Here is a 27,573-nt window from a genome sequence, read left to right on the forward strand (position 1 = left end):
GAGCAGGCTCTTTCAACCAGTTTGGAAACCACCTTATAATATTTCCATCTCAACCACAGTTCCCTAGTTTGCTTAGGAGAACATCTTGTAGGACTGTGGCAAAAGACTTACAAAAATCTCGTATATGTTCCATTCTATGCATCCGATGAAGTGGGCTGTAGCCCACGAAAGCTTATGCTGAAATAAATGTGTTAGTCTCTAAGGTGCCATAAGGACTCCTGTTCTTTTTGCTGATACAGACTAACATGGCTGCTACTCTGAAAAAAAGTGCATCGTTGTTAATACAGCCCTAGGCTTGGCATAGGCTTGAAGACTGTGCTAGCAAGACTTACCTGTCTGTAAGACTTCTAGCTGCAGAAACCAGAGCTCCTCAAACCACTTCCAACACGCAGCTCAGGAAAAGAGCAGGAATCACCCTGCAGGTCACCTCACGGCTGGAGGAGCAGGGGTAGCTGCTGCTGCAGGTGAAATGCATGAACTAGTGATTTAGCTCCACCTGTGCAACTGATTAGCTGGAACCAGGCAGAGGGTAAACCTCAGCCAGAAGTGAAAGGAAACCTGGGTCCAGCTCTGCCCTCTCTCAAGTGCAGGGCTGCCAGGAGCGGAGTGTCTCTGAGGATTTCGTGCTGCAGGGTGGCTGGCATTGTTACTGGGAGTTGAATTAGGGTGCACAGAACTCCACTCACTAAGGGTGAAGCTTGTGCTCCTAACTCTCCGAGGCGCTTTGGAAAGTCCCACCTGACACCTTGGAGAACCCAGTCTGTGGGAGAATGTGTGGAGGGCTCCTGCCCCCCGCCCCCCAAAGCATTGCAGCTCTCTGCTGTCTAGTTACGGAGGGTTGGGCTGGGACACCCTTTGAAGCCAGGGACACCATTCGCAGCACTCACAACTGAGGAACACAAGAACCCCACAGTGATTCCCTGCTCTGCAGCAGCAAATCCCATCAGGCCTGACAAACTCACTGCACCCAACACACTGCTGGGTCTAATGTCAATTCAGCATTGTGGCACTGACACAAAGGAGGCCCCATTTGCCTATTAAGTCAACAGGAAAACAGTTTGCGGGATATGAAGCCATGGGAGACAAAGGTCAAAGCTGGGTCCTGGAAACAAGCTCTGTCCTGTTTGTTCCCTCAGGGGAGATACTAAAATGTCGCTTTGCTTCACCTTATAGTTCCCCCAAACTCATTGTTTTGGCCCCAGAGACAGACCAACCCCCCCCCCCATGATCAGCCCCTTTAGCACCAACAAATCTCTCTCCCGCTGGGGCGGGGGGGAACAAGGTAACCCACAGTCCTGGGTGCCCCCAGAAAGTGTCACATGAGCCCCACCCTGCCTCAGCGCATGGTGCCTCCACATCCCTGGGGATTGGGAACAATCACACCACGTGTCCTGGGTGGAGGTCAGGGGGCTTTACAAAGAACCATCGTCCCCAGAGTACACGGGTCCCACCAGAGAGGAAGGATGGTCCCGTGGCTCCAAATCTCAGTCCCTTCCCAGACTGCCTGTGAGACCTTGGCCAGGCGACTAGATCTCTTTCTGTGAGGCCATTTCACATATGTGAAATGGGGATAAAACCCGTTTGTTCTCTGCCGTGTCTAATTCGATGGGACGCTCTTTAGGCCAGGGGCTGGCTCTCGCTAGCACCGTGGGGCCCTAACCTCATCTGGGGCCTCACAGTGCTACTGTAACAAATGATAAACCCTAATATTGCCGGGAGCAAACCCCAAAAATAAAGCAGCCCCATGCAAAATCCACAACCGCGCCAAGCCCCCGGTCCACGCCGGGCGAACAGCTCCGATCCCTGCAATGTTTGGGCTGCCGATGCTGCTATTGTAACCTTTCTGCTTTGCATTGGAGCCTGATTTTACAAGGCAGCTGAAGGGCTGCTATTAAAACGCCCCCTCCGCAATCTTGACAGCAGCAGCCGACTTCCACAGAAAATGGCACGTCAGAGCCGAGGCCTCTCAAAGCCGAGGAAGTGTCTGGCTCTGTCAGTGGCAGACGGCTCTGAGTACCGTGCTAGACTCCGACTGACTGCAGAGAGTGTGTGTTTCTTCCTCCCGGGATATTTGGATAGTTCCCCCTGTTCTTCAGATCCGGCAGAGGAGCTGGGAGCCCAATTTCTGTAAGCCCAGAGGATTCCCTCGAACCTTCCCACCTCCTCCAGGGTGGGCGTTTAGGGCTTGGCTGTGGCCCTATCACAGGTTGTGTTTGGCTGATTTTTGTTCTTGTCTCTCTCTGTCTCCTTTGAAATAAGTCACTTCCCCTGGACACGCCCTCCTTGGGGTGGGCAGAGGTTGGTGCCGGGTCTGAGTGCAGCATGCGACCAGCTGGGATGTGGTGCTGGTCCACGGGGCGGCAGTTGATGGAGGTTACCATGGCTACATACCCATGCCCCACCTAACTCTCTCCCTGGATACTTCAAGTGTAAGCTCTTAGGGGCAGGGGCCGCCAATACAGTATATGAATGTACAGCCCCTAGCACAATGGGATCTTGATCCCTGACCGGAACGTCATCAGCACAAATAAAAACTGGAAGCTGCACTGACAAATTTTCCCGCTTTCTGGAAATGTGACCCAGGCTGGGCTGAGCTCTGGTCTCAGTGGTGGCAGAGCACAGCCCGGGGGGCCTCCGAAAAGAGGTGCATGTGCCTAGGTCACGTTAAGCCAGACCAGGCACAGCCCAGTGGAGTCACTGGGGCTGCAGCCGCCGCTGTGGAGGCTAACAAGGATCAAGGGCAGGTTTGCCCTGCAGGTGATTTCTAGTCATCTCACAAAGGGCAAGTCAGAGCTCACATGCTACGACTGGGCAGGGTTAGTTTGGAGTTGGAGGTTGATGCTGCCTTTGGTGCAGCCCGTGGGCACTGGCAAGCTGGCAGCATGGCCCTCGCAACACCAGCAATTCCTGCACGGAGCTGAGCGGGAGTGAAAGGTCACTCAACGCAAACGGCTTTTTTTTTTCATTTCAATTTGTCTCCTTTTCCGGAGAAATGGCCAGGGAGCTCGGGCCGCAAAAGGGCACTCAGCAAACTGCTGACGGTGAACGTAGTCAAGAGCAGACCTGGGGCTTTGGGCCGTCTTCACCGCAGTGGCGGGGTGTGGTTGCCGCTCGAGCTGACGCACCTGAGCTGGCTTTAATCTAGCTAGCTTGGCTACCGGAAGCCGCAGCAACCCTGCCTTTTGGCGGATACAGACTAACACGGCTGCTACTCTGAAACCTGCAAGGAATGTACCTGGTGTTCCAGGTGGGTTTGTACCGCCTGCACTGACACTCACCTTGCCACGGCAGCGCCCTTCTGCAGCCGGAACCGGCTAGATTAAAGCCAGCCCAGGCCCGCACTGAATGGGAGACTCTGGCTATTTGTCCCCAGCGTGTTAAGGGGAAAGTCCCAGGCCCAATCACCAACTGCAGTGTCAGAGTCTCAGCAACAAACTCGTTGGCCACTGGAACAGTTTCCCAAGGGACATGATGGATTCGCTATCGCTCAGGAACCTTCCCCTCGGGACTGGATGTCTGAGAAGACGTGAATTCCAGCTCAACCACAAGTGACGCCTTGGGTGAGGATCTCTGGCCCGTGCTACCCAGGGGCTCCGAGATGGTCACTATGGCTCCTGTCTGGCCTTTAACCAAGTAAGTCACATCCCAGCCCGCTCAGCTCAGCTGTTACATTGCAGCACAGAGCCGCCTTGACAAAATCCAGGAGATCCCACTGCTGGCACTATTCAAGGCTGTATAGGAGGCGCCAACTACCTCTCCCGTGGTGGACGCTGCCTCGCTGTGGCGAACAGAATGGGGACAAGCTGCTCCCTCTGGAAGACACTCCTTTCCCCTCTCTCAGCCTGCTGAGAGGCTGCTTGGCTCGGGGTGATGCTCAGTTCAGATTTGTTTTTGAGAAGGGAGAAGTTTCAGGAAAGCAAATGGGCACATCCTGAAGCTGTTACTCAGGCAAAATTCCCACTGGTTTTAATGGGAGTAAAACCCCAGTGAGGACAGGTGCATAGGTCCCAGGAGAAAAACAGTGGGTTCTTGCTTTTAAAATATTTGTTTACCCAAACTTCCCTCTGCCAGATAATATTTAGCACTTCCCATTGTTAAAGCACTTCAGACATGTTAACTAGTTGATCTTCATGACACCCTGGTGCTACCGATGATTTTCCCTTTTTTGTTTTAAAACAGAAACGGAAACTGAGGCAGAGAGCAGTTAAGTGACGTGGTCACAAACCGAGCCGACGGCAGAACTGATGACGCATGTGATCAATCCACTAATAATATTTACAAAGCAGATTTTATCCAAGGATCTGTAAGTGCGCGACAAAGGAGGCGGAGTCTCATTATGCAGATGGGGAAACTGAGGCATAGCATGTTTATGTGACTTGAGGCCACAGCGTCACAGGGAAAACTGGGATTGGATTTAGCTAAACTGTCTGTGTCTAGTGCCTTACTCCCTGGGCTATAATAAATCCTGCTAGACTACACTGTGTTCCTGCAATGCTGGGCGCATCATAGCACAGGGCTAGTGCCTGAGAACCTGGCCGGGAGAAATCTCACTGCTCCCGCGGTGCAAAGTGCAGAGCATCGAACAAGCAACACGCAGGTAAAAATTAAACACGGCTTTTCCCATTAGCAGGCCCAGTCTCGAGGCATGTTATTAAATATGAGTCAGGACGGAGCTAAAAGACATAGAGAGATGAGTGGTATTTGTCACAGCCCCTTTAACAACGCCAAAGCCAGCGTTCAGTTTGCATCTCACCCCACCTTCCAGAGGGTAACTAAGGCCATGGTGAAGAATTTGGAAAGGGCCATCGGGAGTAAAATTAGAAACATTTCTATGAAATTCCTCACACACAAGGAAATGGGCAGCAGATGTTCTCTTTCCTCGGCAGGTTAATGCCGAGCTGCGATTTTCCCTGCTAGCGGCTGCAAAGGCCCCTTCGACGCAGATAGGTCTGCAGCACCACCGGCAGGCTGGGCTTAACTAGGTGAGGGAATTTTGCCAAAGTCCCAATTTCAGAACTGGGGGGGGGGCGGGGCGGGCTGATTCTTCTCTCATGGGTATAAATCTGTCTACAGCAGGGGTTCTCAAACTGGGAGTCGGGACCCCTCAGGGGGTCATGAGGTTATTACATGGGGGGGGGTCACAAGCTGTTAGCCTCCACCCCAAACCCTGCTTTGCCTCCAGAATTTATAATGGTGTTAAATATATAAAAAAGTTTTTTTTTATGTATAAGGGGGGTCGCTGTGTGAAAGGGGTCACCAGTACAAAAGTCTGAGAACCTCTGAACCCCCACGACTATCAGATCTGAGAACCTTACAGTCTTTAATGCATTTATGCTTCCAGCACCAGAAATGCTACTGGCCTGTTTTAAATGGGGAACAGAAGTACAAAGAATAAAGCCAATGGGCACCCTGCGAGCGGAGCAGCCTGGAAGTACCATTTATACCTGGGCTAGTAAGTTACCTGGTTGTGCAATGAAGAGCCTATTCAATAAACATGTCATACGCCCACATGAATCACCGAGATCCAGTGAGCCGAGGATGATGTTTGTTTTCATCAGCCCTGAACTCACCCAGATGGAAAAGGAGGTTGAGGGGGAAATTTTTTTTCACTTGGCCAACGTTCCCAAGTGCCTTTATCTTGTGCCACTCTGTACACGAGAGGCAGTCCTTTGAAAGCATGGTCTTCTGCTCTGATTCCACCATGTCAGGGCCTTGGCCGAGGGAGTCCAGCTACGTAGCGAATGTCCAGAGGAGATCAGGCAAATCCAGTGTCTGTCCAAAACCTTCCTGTCTGAAAACGACTTTCCACCATTAGAATCCCAGCCCTGATGCCCCTCCCCTCATCCACATATACTCAAACGTATACACAAACCACTACCACCCAGCCAAACAGCCAGAGACTCCCAAAAGTCCCCTAGGGACGTTGCTATTGCTATCCATTTTAAGCACTATCAACTACCTCTGGTGATGGGCGGCCACGTATAATCCTAACATAGGTTGCTATCATCTACCCAAGCTCCCACGGACATCAGTAGCACTAGCATATTTGCAAGGGCTGCATGCCTGGTTGTACGTGGCTACAAGAGAAACAAGCCTTGAGCCTTTAACTTCTACCTAGTCAGACAGCAGCACGAATGCATGATTAGCTGCATGCCTAGACAGCTCATACCTACTGTTCCACAAGGCTGGAGACGGCTCCTCCGGTGCACTGCCTGCCAGGGGCAGAGGAAGCCGGGTTTGGAGTTTGCAAAACTTCAGTCTTGATGTTGCACAAACCAGCCAACCAAACTAGGGATCAGACCTAGGTTCTCTTTTATCCGTAGTTACAAATCAACCTGATGCACAGGGTCTTATAGCTGCAGATGACTAAGCTGTCACCTATGCATGGCTAACCTGGTGCCTGCGTAGGTACCTGCTGTCACATCCCTGCTTACAGCATAACACTTTTAAAATATGCCGCACATCCTGTTCAAAGTTACCCTCCTCGTCCCCAGCACGTGCCAGGGCTGTGCAAAAGTCTCATGGACACTTGATCCAAATGCAAAAAATTTTTGTGACAATGCACCAACAGTGTCCCCCTGCCCCCACAGGAGCAGCTTTGCAGAGGAAACGGGTGAAGAGAAGCACTTGTACCAACGTTTGAGGCAAACGTTGACCTTTTCGGGAAGGGGATGGGAATTGATCAAACTTAAGTGGCGAACATTTCCCAGGAAGAAGTCCATTTCCTCCCCTCCCCCTGCTGTGTCACGCAGCTCTAGGGCCAAATTCAGAGCTGGTGTAACTGAGTGCCACTCCTGTAAAGCGCTACCTACACAGCAATCAGAGGTCTGATTGCAGAGCAGAGATCTCTCTTCAGTGGAGACTGGAAGGGCATACACACACCAGCTTTAATCAAGCTAGTGCAGCTAAAAATAGCAGTGTAGACACAGCAGGGAGGGCTGCATGAAACCCATCTAGCCCCCCTCGGTACGACTCATGTTCCTGGCCCATGGTGAGGTCTGTGCGGCTGCATTTTCACTGCTACTTTCAGCAGGCTGGCTGGATTAAAGCAAGCAGGGGGTGTGCCCCTCTGACCTGCACTCATGCCCCCGACTGCAGTGTGCACCTGCCCTCACCCAACGGAGTCCCATCTAGACATTGCGGACATGCTCCCATTGCTTCTTCATGTTCAGCCAGGTGCCCTCCTCAGTGAAACCAGACACTCCAGCAATCCTGCCCATGCCCCTGCCACTGATGCCTCCGGTCACTCTGACAGTGGCAGAGGGGACTTCCTGGAGGAGACAGGAACTGAAGGCCGCTGGAGAGTGTGACGTTACACTCCAGATTCTTTATGAAAATATCCTTATAATATGGATATAACATAACTGAGATGTTTTATCCAAGATGGCTCATATAAGGTATCATTGGAAAGGTTACGATTTACTGAATGTGATTATCCAATTTGTACACATGTATCATTCCTGTATCTAAGTTAGGAATATGGACTATGTAACAATTACAACCGGGTGTGTATTGGGAAGACACCCACCAGAGGACAGGCCAGCAGATTTGATGGGCCATTAGGAGGAACAAGACTGTGAAGATACTAATCTCCCTCCTGGGAGGCCGTAGCTGTGACAATACTAGATCAGGTGGTCTTGTCTGGGACATTATCTGAGACTTCTCGTAACTTTCCACTAAAAGGAGACAGGGGGTCAAGTTTGGGAAACGAAAGATTCCCACCTTCTGTCAATCTTATTGAAGGGTGGGGAGGAAGGCAAATGGAGAGGAAAGAAGAGGGACTGCTGAAAGCATCTGAAGGGACAAAGGAACTAACCTGAAGGGAAAGGCAGGGGTGAGTCCAGACTGAGACAGGGGCCCAGTCTGTAAGAAGAAATAACTGGAACTCGGCGCTACAGAAACTCTCCATCCTGCCTAAATTCAAGATTTAGGGTGAGAAATTACTATTTATAACCAATTTCTTTAGTGAAACAAGCTTAGCGTGTGTGTTTTGTTTTATTTGCTTTGTTCTGTTTGCTAACCCTGATAAGCACTTAAAATCTACCTTTTATAGTTAATAAATATATTTTGTTTATTATTAAACCCAGTTTGTGCAATTTCTAACTGGGGGGGCACAAGGGGGTACATATTTCTCTTCACGTTGAGGAAGAGGGTGAATTTTGATGAGCTTGCACTGCGCAGATTCTTCTATACAGCGCAAGATAATAAACCTTTGGGTCTGCACTCCATGGGAGGTGGGCACCTGAGTGCTGGGGCAAGTCCCGTTAGCTGAGTCTTCCCAGAGCTGATCTGTGTGTCTGTGTTGTTCTGCAGCTGGGTGTGGCCCTACCTGTGTCTGTGCTGGAGGAGGCTTAAGAGCCTGTCTCAGCAAGACAGGTTAAAGGGGGCCCAGGCTGGCAGAACAGGTAGGCTCAGTGGTATCATAGAATCTCAGGGTTGGAAGGGACCTAGTCCAACCCCGTGCTCAAAGCAGGGCCAGTCCCCAACTAAATCCCCACATGGCCCCTCAAGGATTGAGCTCACAACCCTGGGTTTAGCAGGCCAGTGCTCAAACCGCTGAGCTGTCCCTTCCTCCCCCATCAGCCTATCAAGTGGCATCCTGAAGGGGGGCAACCCATGACAGCAAGCTTTGCAAAGACAGATGCCGAAACATCAGGCAAAATGACTGACTCAGCACCTCGGTGGTGGTGAGAGGACATTTAATAACCCTGGTAGCCTAAGTGAATTGCTTAGTGGAGTGGGGCGGCGGGGGGCCCCCTCATCCATCCGCTGCTGCGGCCCTTCCGGCTAACGATGACGAAAGGGGCCTCTGCGGCTTAGTAGCAGGGATCCCCACTCTGCCTCCCCTTTCAGGGGTACTTGTCTAAGCCCAGATTTCACACATGGCTTGGGGAGAGGGGGTCGTAAGGCAAGGCTGAGGCCACCCACTGAGAAATCGAGCGACACCTCAGCACCAGGTGCCTCTGGGGAGGAGATAACTATCCCTTGAAGAGTCTCCCCTAAGAAGCAGCAGGCCTGTTCTGGGCTCAGTCAGCAGCAGTGACCTCTCCCCAACACTGGAACATCTGCTTAAAAGAAGAGCACACTCAGGAGCCCCCCAGGCAAGGCAATGAAAAGATGGGAGGGCGTCCTGGCCGTGTCACCCATCCCCTGCCAAGTTAGACCCTTGAACCCGTCTCTGTTCCCACCGCCTGGGCGCTGGGGCTGGGCTCGTCCCTGCCCTGCTGATCTGTCTGCTCCAATAACCTGTCAGAGGACTCGCCCGTGCTTTCCAGTTTGGCGTAGCCCACCAAGCTGATGTGGTCAAGTCTAGGCCAGCTCCTGTTCTTCCGGTCTTTGATGGGCGCCACCAGCTGCACGCCCGGCCTGCCCAGGTCCAGTGACTTGGAGTGACCCGGATTGTGGAGCTGCACATCTGAGCTGAACTCTTTCTCGGTGCCTTCTGGGTCCAGGTACGTCTCGCTCGCCGCAGCGATGGACAGAGGCCCATTGTCTATGCTAATAACGACATGGCCACTCTGGAGGTCATCTCCTCTGGGGAAGATGCTGCCGCCACTGGGTGGGAGAGTCCATGAGAGCCGTGGTGCCTCATCCGGAGCCCCTGCCAGGCTGATCTCCCGGTCGTCACCCGCCCCCGGAGATGCAGATGGCTTCTCAATGAAGCAGTTGTTCACCTTGATGATGGGAAGTGACCGGGCAGTGGCAGCCAAGGAAATTACCGACTCTGCCCCGCGGGTGAAGGACAGATTGAGGTTCCCCTCCATAGAGTTGCCAGAGTCTGAGCGGACACTGAGGAGGGACATGGAGGGGGAAACCCCCTTGTGATGGAGCAGCTGGGCCGTCGTCTGGAGCCTGTTGTGCCCGTAGCAGTCAGCCCATTTGTTCCTGGGACTGGAACAGGATTGGAAGCCGCTGGAGGAGAGATCCACCTCGTAACAGCCCTCGACACAGTCGGCATTGGCCTTGAGGAGGGACAAGCTAGTCCTCCTCTGGCAGTACTTGTCCTCCTGGCTGAAGTCCTGGGGGAGGCCCGGGGTCATGGAGTAGAGGCCTTTCTGCATCAACAGGCGGGTCTCCATGTCCCTGTTTTCGTACAGCATGGTGTTGGCGCAGATGACAATGAAGAGGCCAAAGCCCATGATGACGGGGCCAATCAGCTTCAGCTTCTCACCGTGAGGGAAGTAGCGGCCCCGGGCAGAGCCCTTCACTTCCTTCTTCATGTCCCCCATGCTGCTGGAGTTACTCGGCCTGGCGCCAGGCCCGGCTGCGTGTGGGCCCCGGTGAGGCCAGTAGCCCACCACGGCAATCGTCATGCCGACCAAGACGACAGAGACACCCACCATCACAAAGGCCCCGGAAGGCGAGCGCATCCGGAGCTGTCCCTTCACGGCCCCCTCGGTCGGCAGCTTGCGCCTCAACCGGCGTCTGTGCCTCCGTGGAGGAGGGGCAGGTCCCAGGGGCTTCTTCTCCAGAGGATCCTGATTTCTCATGGCTCTGCTGGCTTCAGCGCTGCCGGCTGTCATGGCATCCTCCTTGTCGGGTTTCTCTAGAAAGTGGGGGAGAAAAGAGATGAACAGAAGGCATCACTAGCAGACAGTGGAGACGAAGGGCTCATAACCGAGGAGCTGGGACATGGTGGCTCATGCAACAGGCCTTCCCCTTCCTTTCTCTGCCTCCTGCCTACATCCTCCTAGAGGCATTTCTCTCCTTCCCACTCAGAAGCTGGACTGGGTGGTGTCTTTCAAACACAAGCACTTAGCCCAGGCCCACACAAAGCAATGCACAGCTGCCTGATGAATTAGTAAGGTTGATTGCATGTATAGCGGAAGAAAACAATGGTTCCTGCTCCCAACAACCCTGCAAATGAAAGGGAGACCGTGAGCATGAATGCCTGTCTGTGCAGCTGGAAATAGCTCCTTAGGCACGTCAAAGCAGCATGGGCACGTGCAAGATTTGTTACCCCATTACTGACAGGACAAATAAACAGCCCTTGCTCCAACGATGTTCACAATGAAATCGTGGTGAGTAAGGACTCAGGTTTTCACTCTGTACTTTCCATTTCTCTGGCACCTTCTAGGTAGGGATGTCGAAGGATCTTACACGTATTAGCTTAGCCTCACAACATCTCTGGCTGGTCGGTCTCGTTATCCCACCCCATTTTACAGCTGGGGAAACTGAGGCACGGAGCAGGGACGGCAAGTCTGTGTGCAACAAAACCCGGGTCTCCCAACTCCAAGCCCAGGGCCTTTAGCAACAGAGCCAGTCTTCAGGCAGCAAGAAAAATATCTCCATTAAAACAAAACAAAGCAGCAGAGGATCTTGGGAGCATCACATTTATTCTCCAATCTGCTCAGTTTCCTACTCAAAACAAGTTTGTTTTTTGAAACCATCAGTGTTATCATTATTCTTATTGACTGCCGCCAAGCCGGGGGGTCTGATCACCAAGCTGTGAACGTCCATAACTCACGAGTGGCCATCGTTAACTGGAATGACCTTCCCGTTACAGACTCAGCCTGCAGCTCTAGTGAGGACGTGAGAAGCCGGGCAGAATCTGGGCTCATTTTTCCCCTGCAGCATCACAGGCAGAGCCGGCTCCAGCTTTTTTGCTGCCCCAAGCGGTGAAGTGGGGGGAAAAAAAAAAGATAAAGCTGTGATCGGCGGCAGCTCTACCGCGTCGCTTCATTCTTCAGTGGCAATTTGGTGCCGGGTCCTTTGCTCCCAGAGGCACTGAGGGACCCACCGCCAAATTGCCGCCGAAGACCTGGACGTGCTGCCCCTTTCCATGAGCCGCCCCAAGCACCTGCTTCCTTCGCTGGTGCCTGGAGCCGGCCCTGGTCCCAAGGCTGACAGCAAGAGCTTTGTCAAACTAAGCTAAGTCTCTTGAAAGAGGCACAGGGAGCAGATCAGTGCAAATCCGGGGGGTCTGATTTGTGGCCACACTTAAAACAACTCTTGCCATTAATGCCACGGGAGGGCTTCACAGACCCCACCAGTGGGTGAGAGAAAAAGCCCTTTTTGTATTACAGGGTCAGTGGCAGTAGAACTGAAAGAACGGGAGAGTCTGTCTCACGGATCTTTCTGCCATTTACTTCTGGTTCTTTGCTCAGCTTGGGAAGTGGAGCTCAACCAGCCGGTTCGCTTTTCGCTCGTAGTCAGGTGCATTTCCTCAGGGGCCCTACATTAGCTCCCGCTGTTGTGTTTGGGCTCCTAAAACTTCAGGGATTGGTTGATACAAAACCACTTGCGTTCAATGAAACCTAAGAGTCATAGAATGTAAGGCCAGGAGGGATTATTAGATCATCTAGTGCAGTGGTTCTTAACCTGGGGTGCACGCACCTCCTGGGGGGTGTGAGATGCCCTCTCTGCCAGATGTTTTAGAACGTAAATCATCAAAAACACAAATGAAGCACAGGCATGTAAGTACAGCTACTTTGTTTCTTCAAACCTATGTGTTTATTAACATTATATATTTTTTAAAGTTTACTGTAATATACAAACAAAAAAAAATAGCTATTTTTAAAGAACTGACTGACTTCAAGGATTTTTGATAAGGGGTGCGAGAATATATCTTGAGAACCAAAGGGGTGCAGGCTGCAGTAAAGGTTAAGAACCACTGATCTAGTGTGACCTAGGAGAGAATGGTTTCAGAGCGGTGGCCGTGTTAGTCTGTATCAGCAAAAAGAACGAGGAGTACTTGTGGCATCTTAGAGACTAAAAATTTATGCCCAGATAAATAAATTTGTTAGTCTCCAAGGTGCCACAAGTACTCCTCATTCATTTTTCTAGGGGAGAATATTCACCTCTTCTAAGGCAGGCAGGATTTGAACCTGGATCACTTGCATATTAAGCGTAGCAGTCGTCTGCTAAGCTACTGAGAAAGTAAGAAGCGAAACAAACATATGGACAGTGTTAGTCTCTAAGGTGCGACAAGTGCTCCTGTTCTTTTTGCGGATACAGACTAACACGGCTGTGACCCTGAAACCTGTCATGTGGACAGTATATTTCTATTGGTATGTGCAGTAGGGGCCAGAAGGGCAACTGCCAATATACCCCAAAGGTACCACATGTGCAAGAAAAACACCCTTCCAGAGGAACACCAAGACATTCCCCTCAGCACAGAGCAGAGACATGGACTGGCTGTACTTGGCACGCACAGAGCGGTTAGCCACGTTTGAGTGGCTTTTCTCCCACGGAGGTACAGCGTGTGCGTTACTCTGTAAGTCTTTGTGAAATACGCAGGAGCACAGCCTGTTTTCTAGGTCAGTTCTAGAGCTGACTGAACCAGCTCTTACCTCCCAGGCAGATCCTTACCCCGGCTTGTCGGGATGTTAGGACAGTGGCTGGGAGCAGGCTGCTGGGTTAGCGAACAGGCACTGACTGAGCCACGGATGATCAGATTTTGCAAAAACATGGGGTTTCAGATCGAACATGCGGAGAATAATTGCCCCCCATGTTGTGGATTGAAGCCGGGTTTAAAAATAACCCTGCGGCCACAATCCAGCTTACCAGCTGCCAACATTGGTTGGCACTAAGGAACTTTGTGTCCATACACCAACTTGGCAGCTAACAGCATTTTGCTCCTGTCAGAGGACTAGGCTGGCACGCGGCTCCTTTCCTGGAATGTATTAATGTGGCATGGACAGGACCCCCCAACAGTGCCTGTATGACTGACTTGGCCAGCCCTCCTTTCTCCCTCTGTGTGCATGACTTCCGGGCACTCTATCCCCTGCCGAAGCAGGATTGGAGAACTGCCCAGCTTCTCCCACAATGCACCGAAACAAGCACGCAGTGTGTAGATGTGGACGCGCCATGGTGCTGAGACAGCAAAATTACAGCAGTCTGAATTGTGTTCCTCAAAACGGGTTAAAGTGACCACATCTCTAAAACCCAACTGTCGACAGAGCGCAGATCAGCTCGCAGCCTTCCCTGGCGGAACTGGGAACCCAGTCACAACAGGATGGGGATTTGCGCACCACAGCCAGAAAGTAAAATTGGTTAGAAACTAAAAACACACACAAGGAAAGAAGGAAGGAAAACAACCTGCCTAACTTCACTGCCTAATTTGAGCAAAGTGCAAAAAGCCAGCAAACAGCATAACCAATGGAACGCAAATGAGATGCTAAAGTTCTTCCAATTTTAATCATCTTAAGGCATTATTAGTATCAGAGGGAAGAAATTAAATATACAAGCTTCGTGATGACAGTGTGTTCCTGGCACAGGGCTGTCAAGCTGTGACAATTTGAATGAGGGAGATTTAAAGGGAAAAAACTCGACAAAACCCACAGCCTACTGATGAGCGAGATTTTAAATCTGCCTTTGAAACATACTGCTAAAGCCTTCATCACATGGGGAAAGGCATTATAAAGGTTGCCTTAACAGTCACCTAAAGTGATGCAGTCAGCCCCAAACTGAGCGAGATTTTCTCCCTTAAAACCATCTGCTACCAAATGAAGTTAGCCGGCATTTTAAATCTTCCCTAATATCCTAGGATTACGTTTGCTTCTCCTCAGCGTGCTGTTTATATTGCGTTGTCTCCAGCCCGCTGTGGAGAGCAACTAACCTCAATTACAATCTTAGATTTGACCTACCTTTAAAAAGCTACATTAAAACTTGGAAACGTCCTGCTGACAACTCCAAACTCCTTGGATTTTGTGAAGCCTCTTTGATGCTGCTGCAGACTTTGGCTGCTGTAGGGTTGAGTGAAATCCACTCCCCAGAGCGCAATCCATTGCTGGCAGTTGCAGGGAGGAGGATTCTTGTAAATTTCACAAACAATCTTACCATTAAAACACACAATGGGCTGGTTCTATTTCTGGCTGTATCTCTTTAAACCTGATTCCCTTCCTATCTCATTTCGCTTCCCTAAGCCCTGCATGTTGCCCTGCCCAGCGAAGCAGAGACGCAGCTGCTTTTCAAGGCAACTGCCTATAATTGCTTGGGGACTAACAAGCATCACACCCAATTGACCCTCATTCCAAGGGTCATCCGTCAGTCGGACTTAAGTTTACCTGTGTCCCAAACAGATTGGCTGTTATTCCCACCCTTCATTACTGGCAATGACCTGCGTCAAAAGTGCCTGCTTGCAAAGCCAAAGCTGTTAAAAATAAAGATGACAATTGTGGATTGATGTGTCCGGCTCTGCTGCTATGCCCTCTGCTCCTCGATCTGCTACTTACCCTCTGGTTTCCTCACACAAGACCTTATTCGAAGCCCGCTGAATTCATGGGCATTGGATCAGGCGCGCGGCGTCTGTCGTGCTGCACACAGAATGGACGGTGCCAGCAGCTAGGGTAAGTAAGTAAGCTAGTGGCCTTCCGGGGCTCATCTAGTGCTGGCAAGAGAAGCCAGCAGGCCTCTGGTCATCTCCAGCCTAGGACCACATAGGCCCTGTGAGCTTCCGTCCCTGCAACACAACTGTGCCTCCACTCCGAGCAGGAGGTGCTGGCTGTCCAGGCGGGAAGGGAGTTGATTCCCCATGATCCGCTTGGTCTTTGGCTTTTCCGCACAGCCCTCCAACCAGGCGGCCAAGCAGGGAGGTGAGTTCTGCAATCCAGTGCTCCAAAGCTCTCCGTGGTGGGGTGGGTGAGTGCTGATCAGAAGAGGGTGTGTTGCGTTTAAAGGGGTGCTCCGGTTTGGTTGGCCTCCCAGAACAGTCTCCATCATTTTATCCTCTGATCCCCAAAAGGCTGTTTGTCCTGCAAACGATCACTGCACGTGGCATTTCAACAGACCAGCAAGAAACAACCCACCCTGCCCCCAAATTTCTTCATGTGACATTCTCCCCTGCCCACAATGCCCTCCCTGAATGCCCTCTCCTGCGCATAGATGGTATCAGCACAAAGCGGCATGTTTTTAAAAGTTGGAACATTTAATACTCCTGGCTAGAGAGGCTGTTCCCAGAGTTCAGCAACATTACTTTTATTAATAGAATCCCCAAGGGTTACATAAGCTTCTTTTTTAAAAAATCCAGCATTGCCATCAGATTCTAAAACTCCCAGACACTGTCACTCGTGTTAATTGATTAATTTGATATTTTAGCAGGAGCACAAAACCTCACTACATGGATAGAGAGACTGAAGCCCTCTCTGTTCTGTGTGGGCATTTGAGACCCTACTGCACTCCCTGTAAAAGAGGGGAGTTTGCCCCAGTGTCACTGATGAAAGATGCCCCATCCCTCCTGAAGTGCAGTTTGCTGTGCAGCTTATCGGCTGCCGCCCGCCAACCCCAGAGGTGGCTGCATTTCAGCAGATCTGAATGTCTGCCATTTGGGAAGAGTTTGGGGGTCCCATGAGAAGAAAGATGCTACAGAAATGGCATTAGAGCTATAGAGCGAGGCAGCAGCTCAGTTCGTAGACCGGGAGTTTGGAAGTTAAACTTCCAATCCCTGCAATGAGCCTTTCATTAAAAATCAAAAGTATTTCTCTAATCCCCCATCACATAGCCAGGTTGATGGCACCCCCACCCCAAGCTTGCCGAAAATCTTAAGATAAACCTTGGAGGACTTGTCAAAAGCAAACTTGGCATGACGCATGTGGGTTCTGGGAAAAGCCTCTCTGCAGATCCGCTGCACTATTCTCTTCCCAGCACCCCCTGGCTGTGGCTAGGGGTATTCCTCATGGCAGGCCCAGCACCACAGGCCTGGGTTTATAAAGCTTTACACAAAGACATGTTAGCTTTGGCAGCAGCCCCCTGGCCTGCTCGGTGGTATAGAACAAGCCCAGCATGCTGGAAGGAGATGCAGCTCTTCCACAGCACGTCCATCCCATGAACCCGAAGCGTCCCACGCACTCATCTCACGAGCCAGGACAGTATCCTGAGCCATGTTTTACAGATGGGGAAACAGACTCAACCGAGGCCCCACAGCAAGTCAGCAATAGTGCTGGGAAAGGAGCCCAGATCCCCGTACCTCTCTCCTATGCGTTACCCACAAGAAGGAGAGACACAAAGAAGGAGACAGTATTGCCTAGTGACTAGTGCACTAGACCAGGAGTTAGGAAATGTGGGTTCTATTCCTGGCTTTGCCTGTGGCCTACAGGGTGACCTGGGGCAAGTCACTGCCCCTTTCTGTACCTCAGTTTCCCCATCTATAAAATGGGGATAACGATACTGATGACCTTTGTAAAGGGCTTTGAAATCTACTGATGACAAGAGTTGGGTATTATCATAAGACTTTCCCCACCACCACCACCACCCAGGAAGAGCCTCAGTCCTGCTGGCAGCATTTAACACAACCCCCTGCTCCAAACACGACACCTTTTGGTGAGTGACCTGGCCGAGGACCTGGGGAATCCAATCCCCACTTGCTGGGGAAGGGCGGTTCCAGTTTTCCTCGGCACTTCTGAAGGCGCAGTCAGGCGAGTGGCTGTGCCAGCTCCTGGATCCAGGCTTGCTGCTGGGTGAAAGGAGGCTCTGGGGAACCCCTGGTTAAAGTTCCAAACAGAAGCAAGGGCAGGGGTGAGTCCCTTCCTTTCACTGCAGCTCACCCCTGGGGCTCGTAACACTGCTTCGCAAAAGAGAGGGGTTTTCCTTTGGAACGGATGAGATTGCACCAAACAGGCAAGTATGAAGCAATACTTTCCTCGGGCAAGATACAGTCTCCCGGCCCCCTTCCAAAACCATCCAGACTACACAGGCCGAGCACTGGGCCGTGCCACTCCCACACTCAGCTGGTTCTTCAAGAACAGGGTCTGTTACATTTCCAGCGAAGTGTTGCTCACGTGCAAGCTTGTTTGCTCTGTGCAGCTGTCTCCCTCCTTGGCTGCAGCGCTATAAGAAGCCATTGAAGCAGATTCCGCAGTTTCTCTGCTTTGCAGCTCCTGCACCCCTGAAACATCGGAACTGTCACAGGCTCCAGAAGGGAGTTTTCAGTGGAACCCCATTAGAACAGCTTTGGCTAATCTGCCATACTCAGGCATGCCGGTAGCTTTCTCCTGTGCCCACGCCCTGGAGCCCAGATGGGATACTCGGCTACTGTACCAGAGTATCTCTAGTCCTGGATCTATGCACTCCCCCAGCAAGCCTCTTGACTGTCCCCACAAGCAAATCCCCTCAGTGTCCCTGTGAGACGTGCTTTCCAAAGTAGCCTGCTTGAGCTGCTCTTTAACGTACTGCAGGCAAAACAGTTGCTCGCTCCTGGACAGCGAGAGATGCCCAAGGAACGTCGGTATCTCCAGAGAATGCTATAGGACAGGAAGCCTGAACCTCTGCCTTCCTTGGGGAGGGGAGAAAGATATTCCTGGTTCTGATGCCCTACGTGGAACGGACCCGATTTAGGGGCCCTCTGGCGACCACGTGCTCACACTCTTTCTGGGGACACAGCCCAATACCACCCTGGGGACCACTTCCTTGCAAGCCAATTGCCACATCCTCCCATATGGCCAGCGTGGCAGTCCCAGGCCCACATGCAACTTGGGTTCTCAGCATTGCCAGCTCTCACCATATCTGATGTTTTGCTTAAAGCTGCAGGCAGCCCCTGGAGAGGACTGATTGCACGAGCAATTGTGATCGTGGAAGAAGTGACCTTAGTGCATTTTAAAGGCTCAAAAACACACATGGCAAATAAAAAGCCCCCCCGCATTTATTATTAGTTTTGAAAATTGCGTGGTTTTTTGGGGGGGACTCTTGCTTTGTGAACTTTGGAGGTTTACAGTACTGAGGGCACAAACTTGTATGAGCTAAAATTGCTCTGTTAGGCTGGGCAAGCAGGAGAACAAATGGCTGGAGGTTTGGAGGGGAGGGAGACAAGAAGAGGAGATGGGATCTGGAGGAATGAGGTCTCAGAAGAAAGATAGCATGAGAGATTGAGAGAAGTAAGTTAGCTGCCCGGCTATGCCCATGCACAGCTCAGAGCCTGATCTCTAGAAATGGGTGTCTAAATCTCCCTTTGCAACTCCGCTGTGCAACGGCCTGGCCCGGGCAAGGCAAGGAGACAGCGTTCAGCAAAGTGGTTTACCACTATTCTGGCTCCAGTTCCTGTTCAGGTCTCGTTAGCACCGAGTGCCAGAGTTCAATTCCCGGCTCTGCCATTGTCCTTGTCTGTGGCTTTAGGCACGTCACCCACAATCTGCTTTGTGCTCTGGGCCAAGCAGGGTGAGGCTGTGCAGTGCGCAGTCTTGCGGTGTGCGGTGGGAGTGCCAAGCCCTGAGTGAACAAATGCTACAATGATCATCCCCTTTGACTGGAACGAATGCATGTGACTCAAGAGAACTGGTCTGTTACGGACGGCGCCCTTCCAGCCCCATTAGCTGGGCAGACAGGACAGCTCCAGACTCCAGAGAACAAGTAAACCCTTGTCTTCCCAAGACAAGCAGAGGGAGAAGATGCCACCGCATTGGGCCTCGCCCGGGGCCCGATCCGCGCCTCATCAGAGTCAATGGAGGTGGATGGGATCCTTGCAGCTCAAGGCTGCATCATGGGAGCAAGAGCTGAGCTCCCCCCTGCCAACACCTCTGGGACAGGAGCCGGTGACAGTCCCCACCAGCGATGCCAGGCAGCAAGAACTCCAGCGTTCACCTCGCCCTGGAAGCCCCGCGTGCCCCAGCCCCCACCCAGCCGCAGAGCTCCCTCCACAACTGTGCTGTCACCCACTCATCCCCAGGTGGGCAAAGCATCCAAGACACGACTGCTGGGAGGGGCCAGCAGCGCTGCTCCTGCTGGAACAATCATCCCCAGAGTCACCTCCCACCACACAAGGAAAAGGGGAATCATAATTACAGTCTGCACCAAGATATGATGGTTAAAAATAACTCCCTTTCAGAGTAACCTTCCAGTGCCACCCACGCCCAGGGGGCAAAGAGGAGACGCACCCGGAGACCTCTGCCGGTGCAAGAGCCGCGCTGCCCCCTTCCTCCATCCTTAGCTCTGCTTTGATCCCCTGGTCAGTTTCCCCTTTAATATCGGAATTGTTGGACTCGGAGCCCTGGGAGGCTGGAGGCTGCTCGCTCCTCCCAGGACAAGAAGAGCAGGGCCAGTGGCAGAGTTCAGCCAGGATGCCCAACATCAAGGGGACCACGTCTGGGAGCCGAGTTCCCCCTCCACGGCCCATTCAGGCCGTGGCTGCACCAAGGAGTTGGCCAACAGGGGTTGCTTAGTGCTAACTGCAACGGTGGTTCTGTGATGGGCTTGGGTCCGGACTGGGCCCATAACGACCAAGAACAGTTAGCTCCCCCCGGCTGGGTGGCCGCTGGTGTGAAATGAATCAGAGGGCTCAGGTCAGCGCCCAGTGCACCGGCATTCACACCACAAGAACGTCAGCAGAGTTGGCAGGAATTAGGCATCTCCACAGAGAAGCCAAGGGCCTCCCGCTCCCCGTGCCGGGTGATCACTTCAAATGGGAACTGAGTACACAGTGCGTGAGGAGGCCTCCCCCTGGTCTGGGGCTCATGGGAGCATTTCAGCCCCAGGGCTGCCAGCCCCTCAACCATAAAGTCATCAAGAACAAAGTGCGCACGAAAAGGCTGTCTGGGGAGGGCGTGACCGCTGTTCTGCCATGCACTGGGAGGGGGGCTGCCTTGTTCTGCTTCGAGGGACCAGTGCCCAGCAAGAAATGTCAGTAGCTCTGCCAGAGCATAGAAGCAGCCCTGGTGCTGCCACCATGCCCTCTGGGCAGATACAATCTTGAGGCAGCTGCCAGGCTTCCCCATTGAAAGGCCTTTGAGAACGGGCCAGCACAGGCTAGCACCCAGAGCCTGCTGCCGGGGCAAAGGGCAGAACGGGCAGGGCTGCTTGGGAAGAGGGAGAAGGGCCCCCCCACTGGGCTGCAAATGGACAATCCCCAGCAGCAGTTGGGCAGCAGCAGGTCCCATCTCAGCCTTAAGCAGCATTTAGGGACTCTGGGGAGTTTGGCGCGTCCTGGCAGCAGGGAGTATAGGGATGGCACCCAAGCCGGAGGAAGGAATCAGCAGGAAGGGCAGGGGGAGCTGGCAGGGAAGTGGGGTCATGCCATCCCCCATCTCAGAGCCATGTTTGAGTCCCCCAGGAACACCCCTGGCGTGAGACTCAAAGCCAACAGTGAGCAGCAGAGGCCTCCATTACCCCGCAACGCCCAGGCAGGGAGCAGAGCTGGAAGGCTCAGAGCAACCTCTCTGCTCGGAGGAAGCGCCCACGGGCTTGGAGCGGATAGGTGAGCAGGGGCGAAGGCCAGGCACGAGAGGGGCCAGGAGAGCGGGCAGGTAGCGTGGCAAGCCGCTGAGAGCATGTGACAGGGTCAAGGCCATCCTGGAAGCCGGGTGAGCAGGGGTGAAGGCTGGGCATGAGAGGGGCCGGGAGAGCGGGCAGGTAGCATGGGGAGCCACTGAGAGCATGTGAGGGGATCAAAGCTGTCGTGGAAGCCACAGGAGAAAGTGAAGAAAATAGAACCAGGTGAAATTGGACGTGGTCTTCTATTTCTGGCCCCTAGAGCTAGGGAGAAGGAACGTGACAAGAACGCTAGGCTGCTGGGAGACTCGGGAATCAGCCGAGATGTGATCTCAGGCTTGCTCTTTGCTCCCCTGAGTAGCCCCACTCGCTGGCTCCAGCAGCGCTGCTCCCGTGAGTAAGGGTTACTAGCACAGAAGCTCGTGTGGGTCTTTCCACTCATCTCTAGCGAGTCTTTTAGCTGAGAAGTTAGGAACAGAAGAGACCCCCCAGAACTTGTGCTGGCTTTCTCCCTGCGCTCTGTACTTCCCAGAGCTTCGTCTAGTCCAGCTCCGGTAACGGGGCAGAGTCTTCTGCAGCACTGAGCGGGTGTTTTGGCTGGTATCCAACCTAGATTTTCCTTTGCTCAATTTCCCCTGCTAATCTCAGCGAGGCCTTCTTGCCCTAAATAATGCCTCTGCCCCCTTGGCTTTTGCCCCCATCACAGCTACTGCCCCTACCCCTTTTCCATCAGCATTAGCCCACTTCCATTTCTTCCTGGGGATAAAGAGTTCAGTTGCCAAGCCCAGAGGGAACTAAAATGGGCAAAGTGGGGAATAAGGAGGGGGGTCTTTATGGCATTTTCTCAGCAGAAACAAAGCCTGTTTAATTGCTCACTGCCCATTATCATCCCTAGGGCTGCCACTTTCTTGGCATCCTCCCTCGGGATAAAGTCTGTGTGTCATGACAATTGCGATATTTGCAGCTCACGTGCCATCAGCATACCCCAATGCAGTGTCACCTTGCGATGACTTTCCCATTAGCCTCCAAACGAACTGGGGACTATTAATTAATCACAGTTAAGTAGATTTCCTCCTGCGCCTTTCACACAAGGATCTAACGGGCTTTACAAGTGTCAACATGAATTCATTAACCGCCAGAGCCTAGGACACAGAAAAGCATTATCCCCATTTCACAGACAGGTAAGCTGAGCCACAGAGAGTTGGGAGTAGGACTCAGGCGTCCCAGTGGCCAGTACCTTGGCCTAATTCTGCTGCTGGGTCATTTCAGCGGCTGTGACCCCCGTCTGTCCCACTCAGGAGAGGCCCGTGCGTGGGAAGCTTTTCACTCCATGCAGCTGATGAAGTGGGTTTTAGCCCACGAAAGCTTATGCCCAAATAAATTTGTTAGTCTCTAAGGTGTCACAAGGACTCCTTGGTGTTTTTGCTAATCCTCCTTCAGGCGATGGGTTGGGAACAGGGCCTGCTGCTCTAAGAATCAGAGCTCGGCATCTAAAATATCAGTGTTGTTTATGCAGCGCGGTGCAGGGCTCCGCACTGAAGTTACCCTGGGCTCCTGCACACATCAGCTCCCTCCAACCCTGCAGCCGCTAACCAGTCCCTGAATATTTTGGTGACCCGAGCAGTCACTTGTTCTGCCCAGCTGGTGGGCTGGCAACCGAGTGGGCTATTTGGTTTCGCTGCATTTTTAGGTTGCACGATCCAAACCAGAGCCAGCTGCAGGAGCTACCAGGCTCATCACCAGGGGCAGCTCCAGGCACCAGCACACCAAGTGTGTGCCGGGGGCGGCAAGCCGTGGGGTGGGGGGAGCTGCCAGTCGCCGTGAGGATGGCAGTCAGGCAGCTTTTGGTGGCATGCCTGCGGGAGGTCCGCCGGTCCCACGCTCTCGGTGGCAATTTGGTGGCGGGTACACCGAAGCCGCAGGACCGGTGGACCTCCCGCAGGCAAGCCGCCGAATCTGCGTTACCAGCAGACCTCCCGCAGGCAAGCCGCCGAATCCGCGTTACCAGCAGACCTCCCGCAGGCAAGCCGCCGAATCCATGTTACCAGCGGACCTCCCGCAGGCATGCCGCTGAATCCACGTTACCAGCGGACCTCCCGCAGGCATGCAGCCGAATCCGCACAGCAGACCTCCCGCAGGCATGCCGCTGAATCCGCGTTACCAGTGGACCTCCCGCAGGCATGCCGCTGAATCCACGTTACCAGCAGACCTCCCGCAGGCATGCCGCTGAATCCACGTTACCAGTGGACCTCCCGCAGGCATGCAGCCGAATCCGCACAGCAGACCTCCCGCAGGCATGCCGCTGAATCCGCGTTACCAGCGGACCTCCCGCAGGCAAGCCGCCAAATCCACGTTACCAGCAGACCTCCCATAGGTGCTGCCGAATCCATGTTACCAGCAGACCTCCCGCAGGCGCCGCCGAATCCACGTTACCAGCAGACCTCCCGCAGGCACGCCGCCGAAAGCCACCTGACTGCGGTGCTTGGGGTGGCAAAATACATAGAGCTGCCCCTGCTCATCACTGCACTGTAAAAGTCAGGCAAGGGCCAGCAGCCTAAAGGAGTTTGCTTTGGGAGGGAGCATGGTCTGGTGGTTAGAGCAGGGGACAGGGAAATCAGAGCTCCTGGGTTCAGTCACCAATTCACTCTAGGATCATGCGCCAGTTACTCATGGCCTGATTTTCATGGGTGCTCATCATCAGACTCTCAGCCCAGGATGAAGGGAACAGACAAACTGGAGCAGGTAGGGACTAGTAGGAAAGAACCAAACAGCAGAGTGACCCAGAAAGATCAGAGATGTGGACAAGGCAGGCAGTGGAGAGGAGCCTGGGTTCTATATAGGGAAACTTCATACCCAGGGAGCAGTGACCTAGCCTTCCTGGACTGTTCCCAGCAGAAAATTCACTCTGGCTTTATTGGAGTTTATGGGTCTCTTCCTTACTGCCCCTAACACAGAGATGTGCACAAGCATCCATCTGATTGCTAATTACAAAGCCTGCTTTAGGCAGATTTGTTCTGCTAATTGCACAAATCACCATGGCTGGGAACTGAACTACAATCTGTCACAGGCAGGTCAAGCCAGTTAGATGGCCACATAACTCATTACAGGCTTCTTAGAAAGGGTTTTTCATCTAGTTGTCTCTACTCTGGCCCACTTGCCCAACAAGACAACATGGGCTGAGGTTGCACTTCTCGGGGCAGATTCTGCAAGGACACCTGCCTTGCTCATCTTTTTAACAAACATGATGCAAACAATAAATCAATCCTAACTCAAGAGAACAGTATATTCACAGGGAGTTTAGAATGGGATTTCTGTTTAGCTCTTTCACCTAACTGAAGTGGGCAAATAGCAGCATTTCCTCTAAAAATCCCTACACACTGGAAGCAGCACAGAGGTCTCAGAGTTGCAGAGAGAGGGAAATGTACACACGAACATATTTAGCAAGCGATCCAGCAAAAAGAAGTCACAGAAAAAGAAAATGGGGGTGTGATTTTCAAGGAGTTGGCAGGGTGCTCAGCTCCCATTGACTTTGGTCCCTTGGGTGCCTTTGAAAATTCCAGCAATAGAGGAGAGGAAGGTAAGAGCTCCTCTATGGGGCTCGTAAGTTATTGAATGTTCAGAGATGGGGAAGAGATACCGAAGAGGGTGGATTTCTTCCCTAGTGCAGCCAGGGCCACAGAAGAGGACTGAGGGTTGGAAGGGACCTCAGCAGGTCATCTAGTCCAGGGGTAGGCATGCTATGGCACGGGTGCCGAAGGCGGCACACGAGCTGATTTTCAGTGGCACTCACACTGCCTAGGTCCTGGCCACCGGTCCAGGGGGCTTTGCATTTTAATTTAATTTTAAATGAAGCTTCTTAAAACATTTTAAAAACCTTATTTACTTTACATACAACAATAGTTTAGTTATATATTATAGACATAGAAAGAGACCTTCAAAAATGTTAAAATGTATTACTGGCACACGAAACCTTAAATTAGGGTGAATAAATGAAGACTGGGCACAGCACTTCTGAAAGGTTGCCAACCCCTGATCTAGTCCATCCCCTTGCTCAAAGCAGGACCAATCCCAAACTAAATCCCCAAGTGGCTGAATTCACAACCCTGGGTTTAGCAGGCCAATGCTCAAACCACTGAGATATCCCTGTCCCCTGTTTTGAACACACACCCAGGCACCCCCTTTGTTCCCCCTCCACCTCTTACCCCAGCTCCCCTGTGACTGTCCATGCAAAGTCCCTGCCATTGGCCATTCCAGGAGATTGTTCCTTGTGGAATATGGGGACAGACCTTTGGCCAAGGGTGTCTCACCCAGGCACATGGCCAAGCGGCAATGAAACGCTGCAGGCACTGTTGCATTTTCCCCAGCCCTGTCACACACCTCTTAAATTCAGAGGATGCACCTTTATGAACAGGAGTTTAACCCACCTTTAGGTCAATGCATGAGATTGAGATTTTCGCCTCAGCAGCCCGGTTCCCTCTGTCCCTTCCTGGACCTCTTAACACAGGGGGAAGTTGCATGAAGATTGATCCTGTGGTTTCTGTGCAAAGGGCGGGAGGGAGTCAGAGTTTCTTTCTACTGCAGTTTTCAGATGCGAAATCTCCAACAGCCTCCGAGTCAGGCGCTAGATCAGCCTCCCTAGATCCTCGGTCTCTCTTCCAAGCCCAGTTCTGCCTCCGGGATCAATCTGCGCGTAAACACTCCGGGACTGGCCCTGGGGAGCCGAGAGAAGCAACTTGCCTTCCCGCTGCAGTTTGCACGTAGTCTGTGACAACAAGGCTGGGTGGGTGCGTGGCTGTTCCCTCCCCCAGCCCCACGACACAGTTCCAGGGGTTTCACTGCGGACCCAGCGGAGTTTGTCCAGGACGTTTCTCCCCTGTGGGCAGAGGGAGGTTTGATTTGAACCCACCTCCCGCCCCAGCGTTGACAAGATCTGTTGGGTTTTTGAATCGCCACCGACCAGCTGCGGCGGAGCCACCCGCAGCGCGCTGGGTCCGCTGCTCTCCCCGTGCGAAGCGCTTCCAAAGCCGGGCGGCGAATCGCTGCTCCGGGGGCCGGCTGGGGGAACCTACGGCCGGGGGACGAGCAGGCGGTCCCCGGCGGAGTTTCTGCCCTCTCCGGGAGGCCGGACGAAAGCGCAGGAACGGGAGGCAGAGGGGTCCCCCGCGGCCCAGGCGCTCCCACCCACACCCGCCTGGGCCAGCTCGGCCCTTTTCGGGGCGCCAGGCTGGGCCGAGTCCCGGCAGCGAAGTGCAGGGCCCCGCCCGGCCGGTGGCCAGGGGGGAGCCGGGGCTGCTCAGCCCGCACGGGGGCGGGAGGGGAAGGGTCACTTTTCTCCACCCCGCCTTGCAGCGCCCGGCACAGGAGGTGGCCCCGGGTCCCCCTCTCCACAGCCAGGTGCCCACGGGAGCCCGAGCGCCCGGCCCAGGCACTGACCGCTCCGCGCTGCCCCCGCCAGGCAGTTACCCGCTGCGGGGGGCGCCCGGCTCCCGCTGCTGCTCCAGCCCCCGGGGCCGAGGCTCCATGCTGAGCCCCCTAGAGGCGCCTCCGACTGCGGGGCGCAGCGCACGGGCAGCGGCTGCGGGGGGCACCAGCCGGGGCGCACGGTTCCAGCCTCTCCGCCCTGCTGCGTTCGTGGGGCTGCCGCTCCCCAGCTAGGGGCTCGGCGCCCCCCACCCTGCCCGGGATCTCCTCCCCCTCATCCTCCGCTGGCCTCCTTTAAAACCCTGCCTCCCCTCCGCCTCCTCTGCCGTTCTCCCCTCGGGCGCAAACATTCCCTCGCCCGCTTTCCCCCCTTGCAGGGCTCAGATTTCTCGCCAGCCTCCCCGCGCGGCCCTGCTGCCTTGGGAGCTTTCTTCGGGTATTTTTTTTCTAAAAACATCTGCACCGTAAAGTGACAGAAATACAAATTTAAAAGACCTCCCCCAGCTTTATAAGGAGAGGGGGGAAACTAGAGAGCCCTTTTTGGCTGAAATTCGGTTGTGGGCTGGTTCTTAGCGCAGGAGTGAGGAGGTTAATTAAAAATCAGTCCGGGAACAGTTTTAAAAATAGAGAGAGGCAGGTGGGAAAGGCTGAGGACAGTCCCCCCGCCGAGTCTAGCAAGTTTAAGGTGAGTCAAAGGAGGATAAAAGGAAAAAGTGCTTTGGATTCTTGCTAGCTGGAAAGAGGTTGTAATATTTCCAGTCACACTTTTGCCCACTTGGCTACAACGTCCTAGGAGGCGGGAGAGCGAAATCCAGCTGGGAACAGACTCAAAGGTGGCAATTTTGCAACAGAAAAGCTTCAAAAACAGACTCCAAGGAGAAGCTGCTGAACTTGAATTAATATCCAAACTATATACCATCAATTTAGGCTTAAATAGAGACTGAGAATGGCTGAGCCATTACAAACATTGAATCTGTTTCCCCATGTTAAGTATCCTCACAGCTTCTTGTCAAACTG

The 27,573-nt window shown here is 53.1% G+C and overlaps 1 protein-coding gene across 2 annotated transcripts; it reads right to left on the reverse strand.

Moving 5' to 3' along the window:
• Nucleotides 1-5,252: 5,252 nt before the first annotated feature.
• On the reverse strand, nt 5,253-26,329 carry TMEM200B (transmembrane protein 200B). Of its 2 annotated transcripts, none has more exons than XM_050932517.1 (2): nt 25,560-26,329; nt 5,253-10,546 (listed from the first exon to the last, which is right to left on the reverse strand). In XM_050932517.1, the coding sequence occupies exon 2, from the start codon at nt 10,521-10,523 to the stop codon at nt 9,159-9,161; it is 1,365 nt and encodes a 454-aa protein (XP_050788474.1). In that variant the 5' UTR covers nt 10,524-10,546; nt 25,560-26,329; the 3' UTR covers nt 5,253-9,158. The 2 variants fall into 2 exon arrangements, with proteins under 2 accessions (XP_050788474.1, XP_050788475.1); XM_050932518.1 differs by lacking the exon at nt 25,560-26,329 and adding an exon at nt 15,177-15,315.
• Nucleotides 26,330-27,573: the final 1,244 nt, after the last annotated feature.

Source organism: Gopherus flavomarginatus, chromosome 22 (genome assembly GCF_025201925.1).
Source record: "Gopherus flavomarginatus isolate rGopFla2 chromosome 22, rGopFla2.mat.asm, whole genome shotgun sequence".
Lineage (NCBI taxonomy): Eukaryota > Metazoa > Chordata > Testudines > Testudinidae > Gopherus > Gopherus flavomarginatus.

Excerpts from the sequence above, each read along its gene's own strand:
- TMEM200B (XM_050932517.1), bottom strand. The coding sequence starts at position 10,523 with ATGACAGCCGGCAGCGCTGAAGCCAGCAGAGCCATGAGAAATCAGGAT.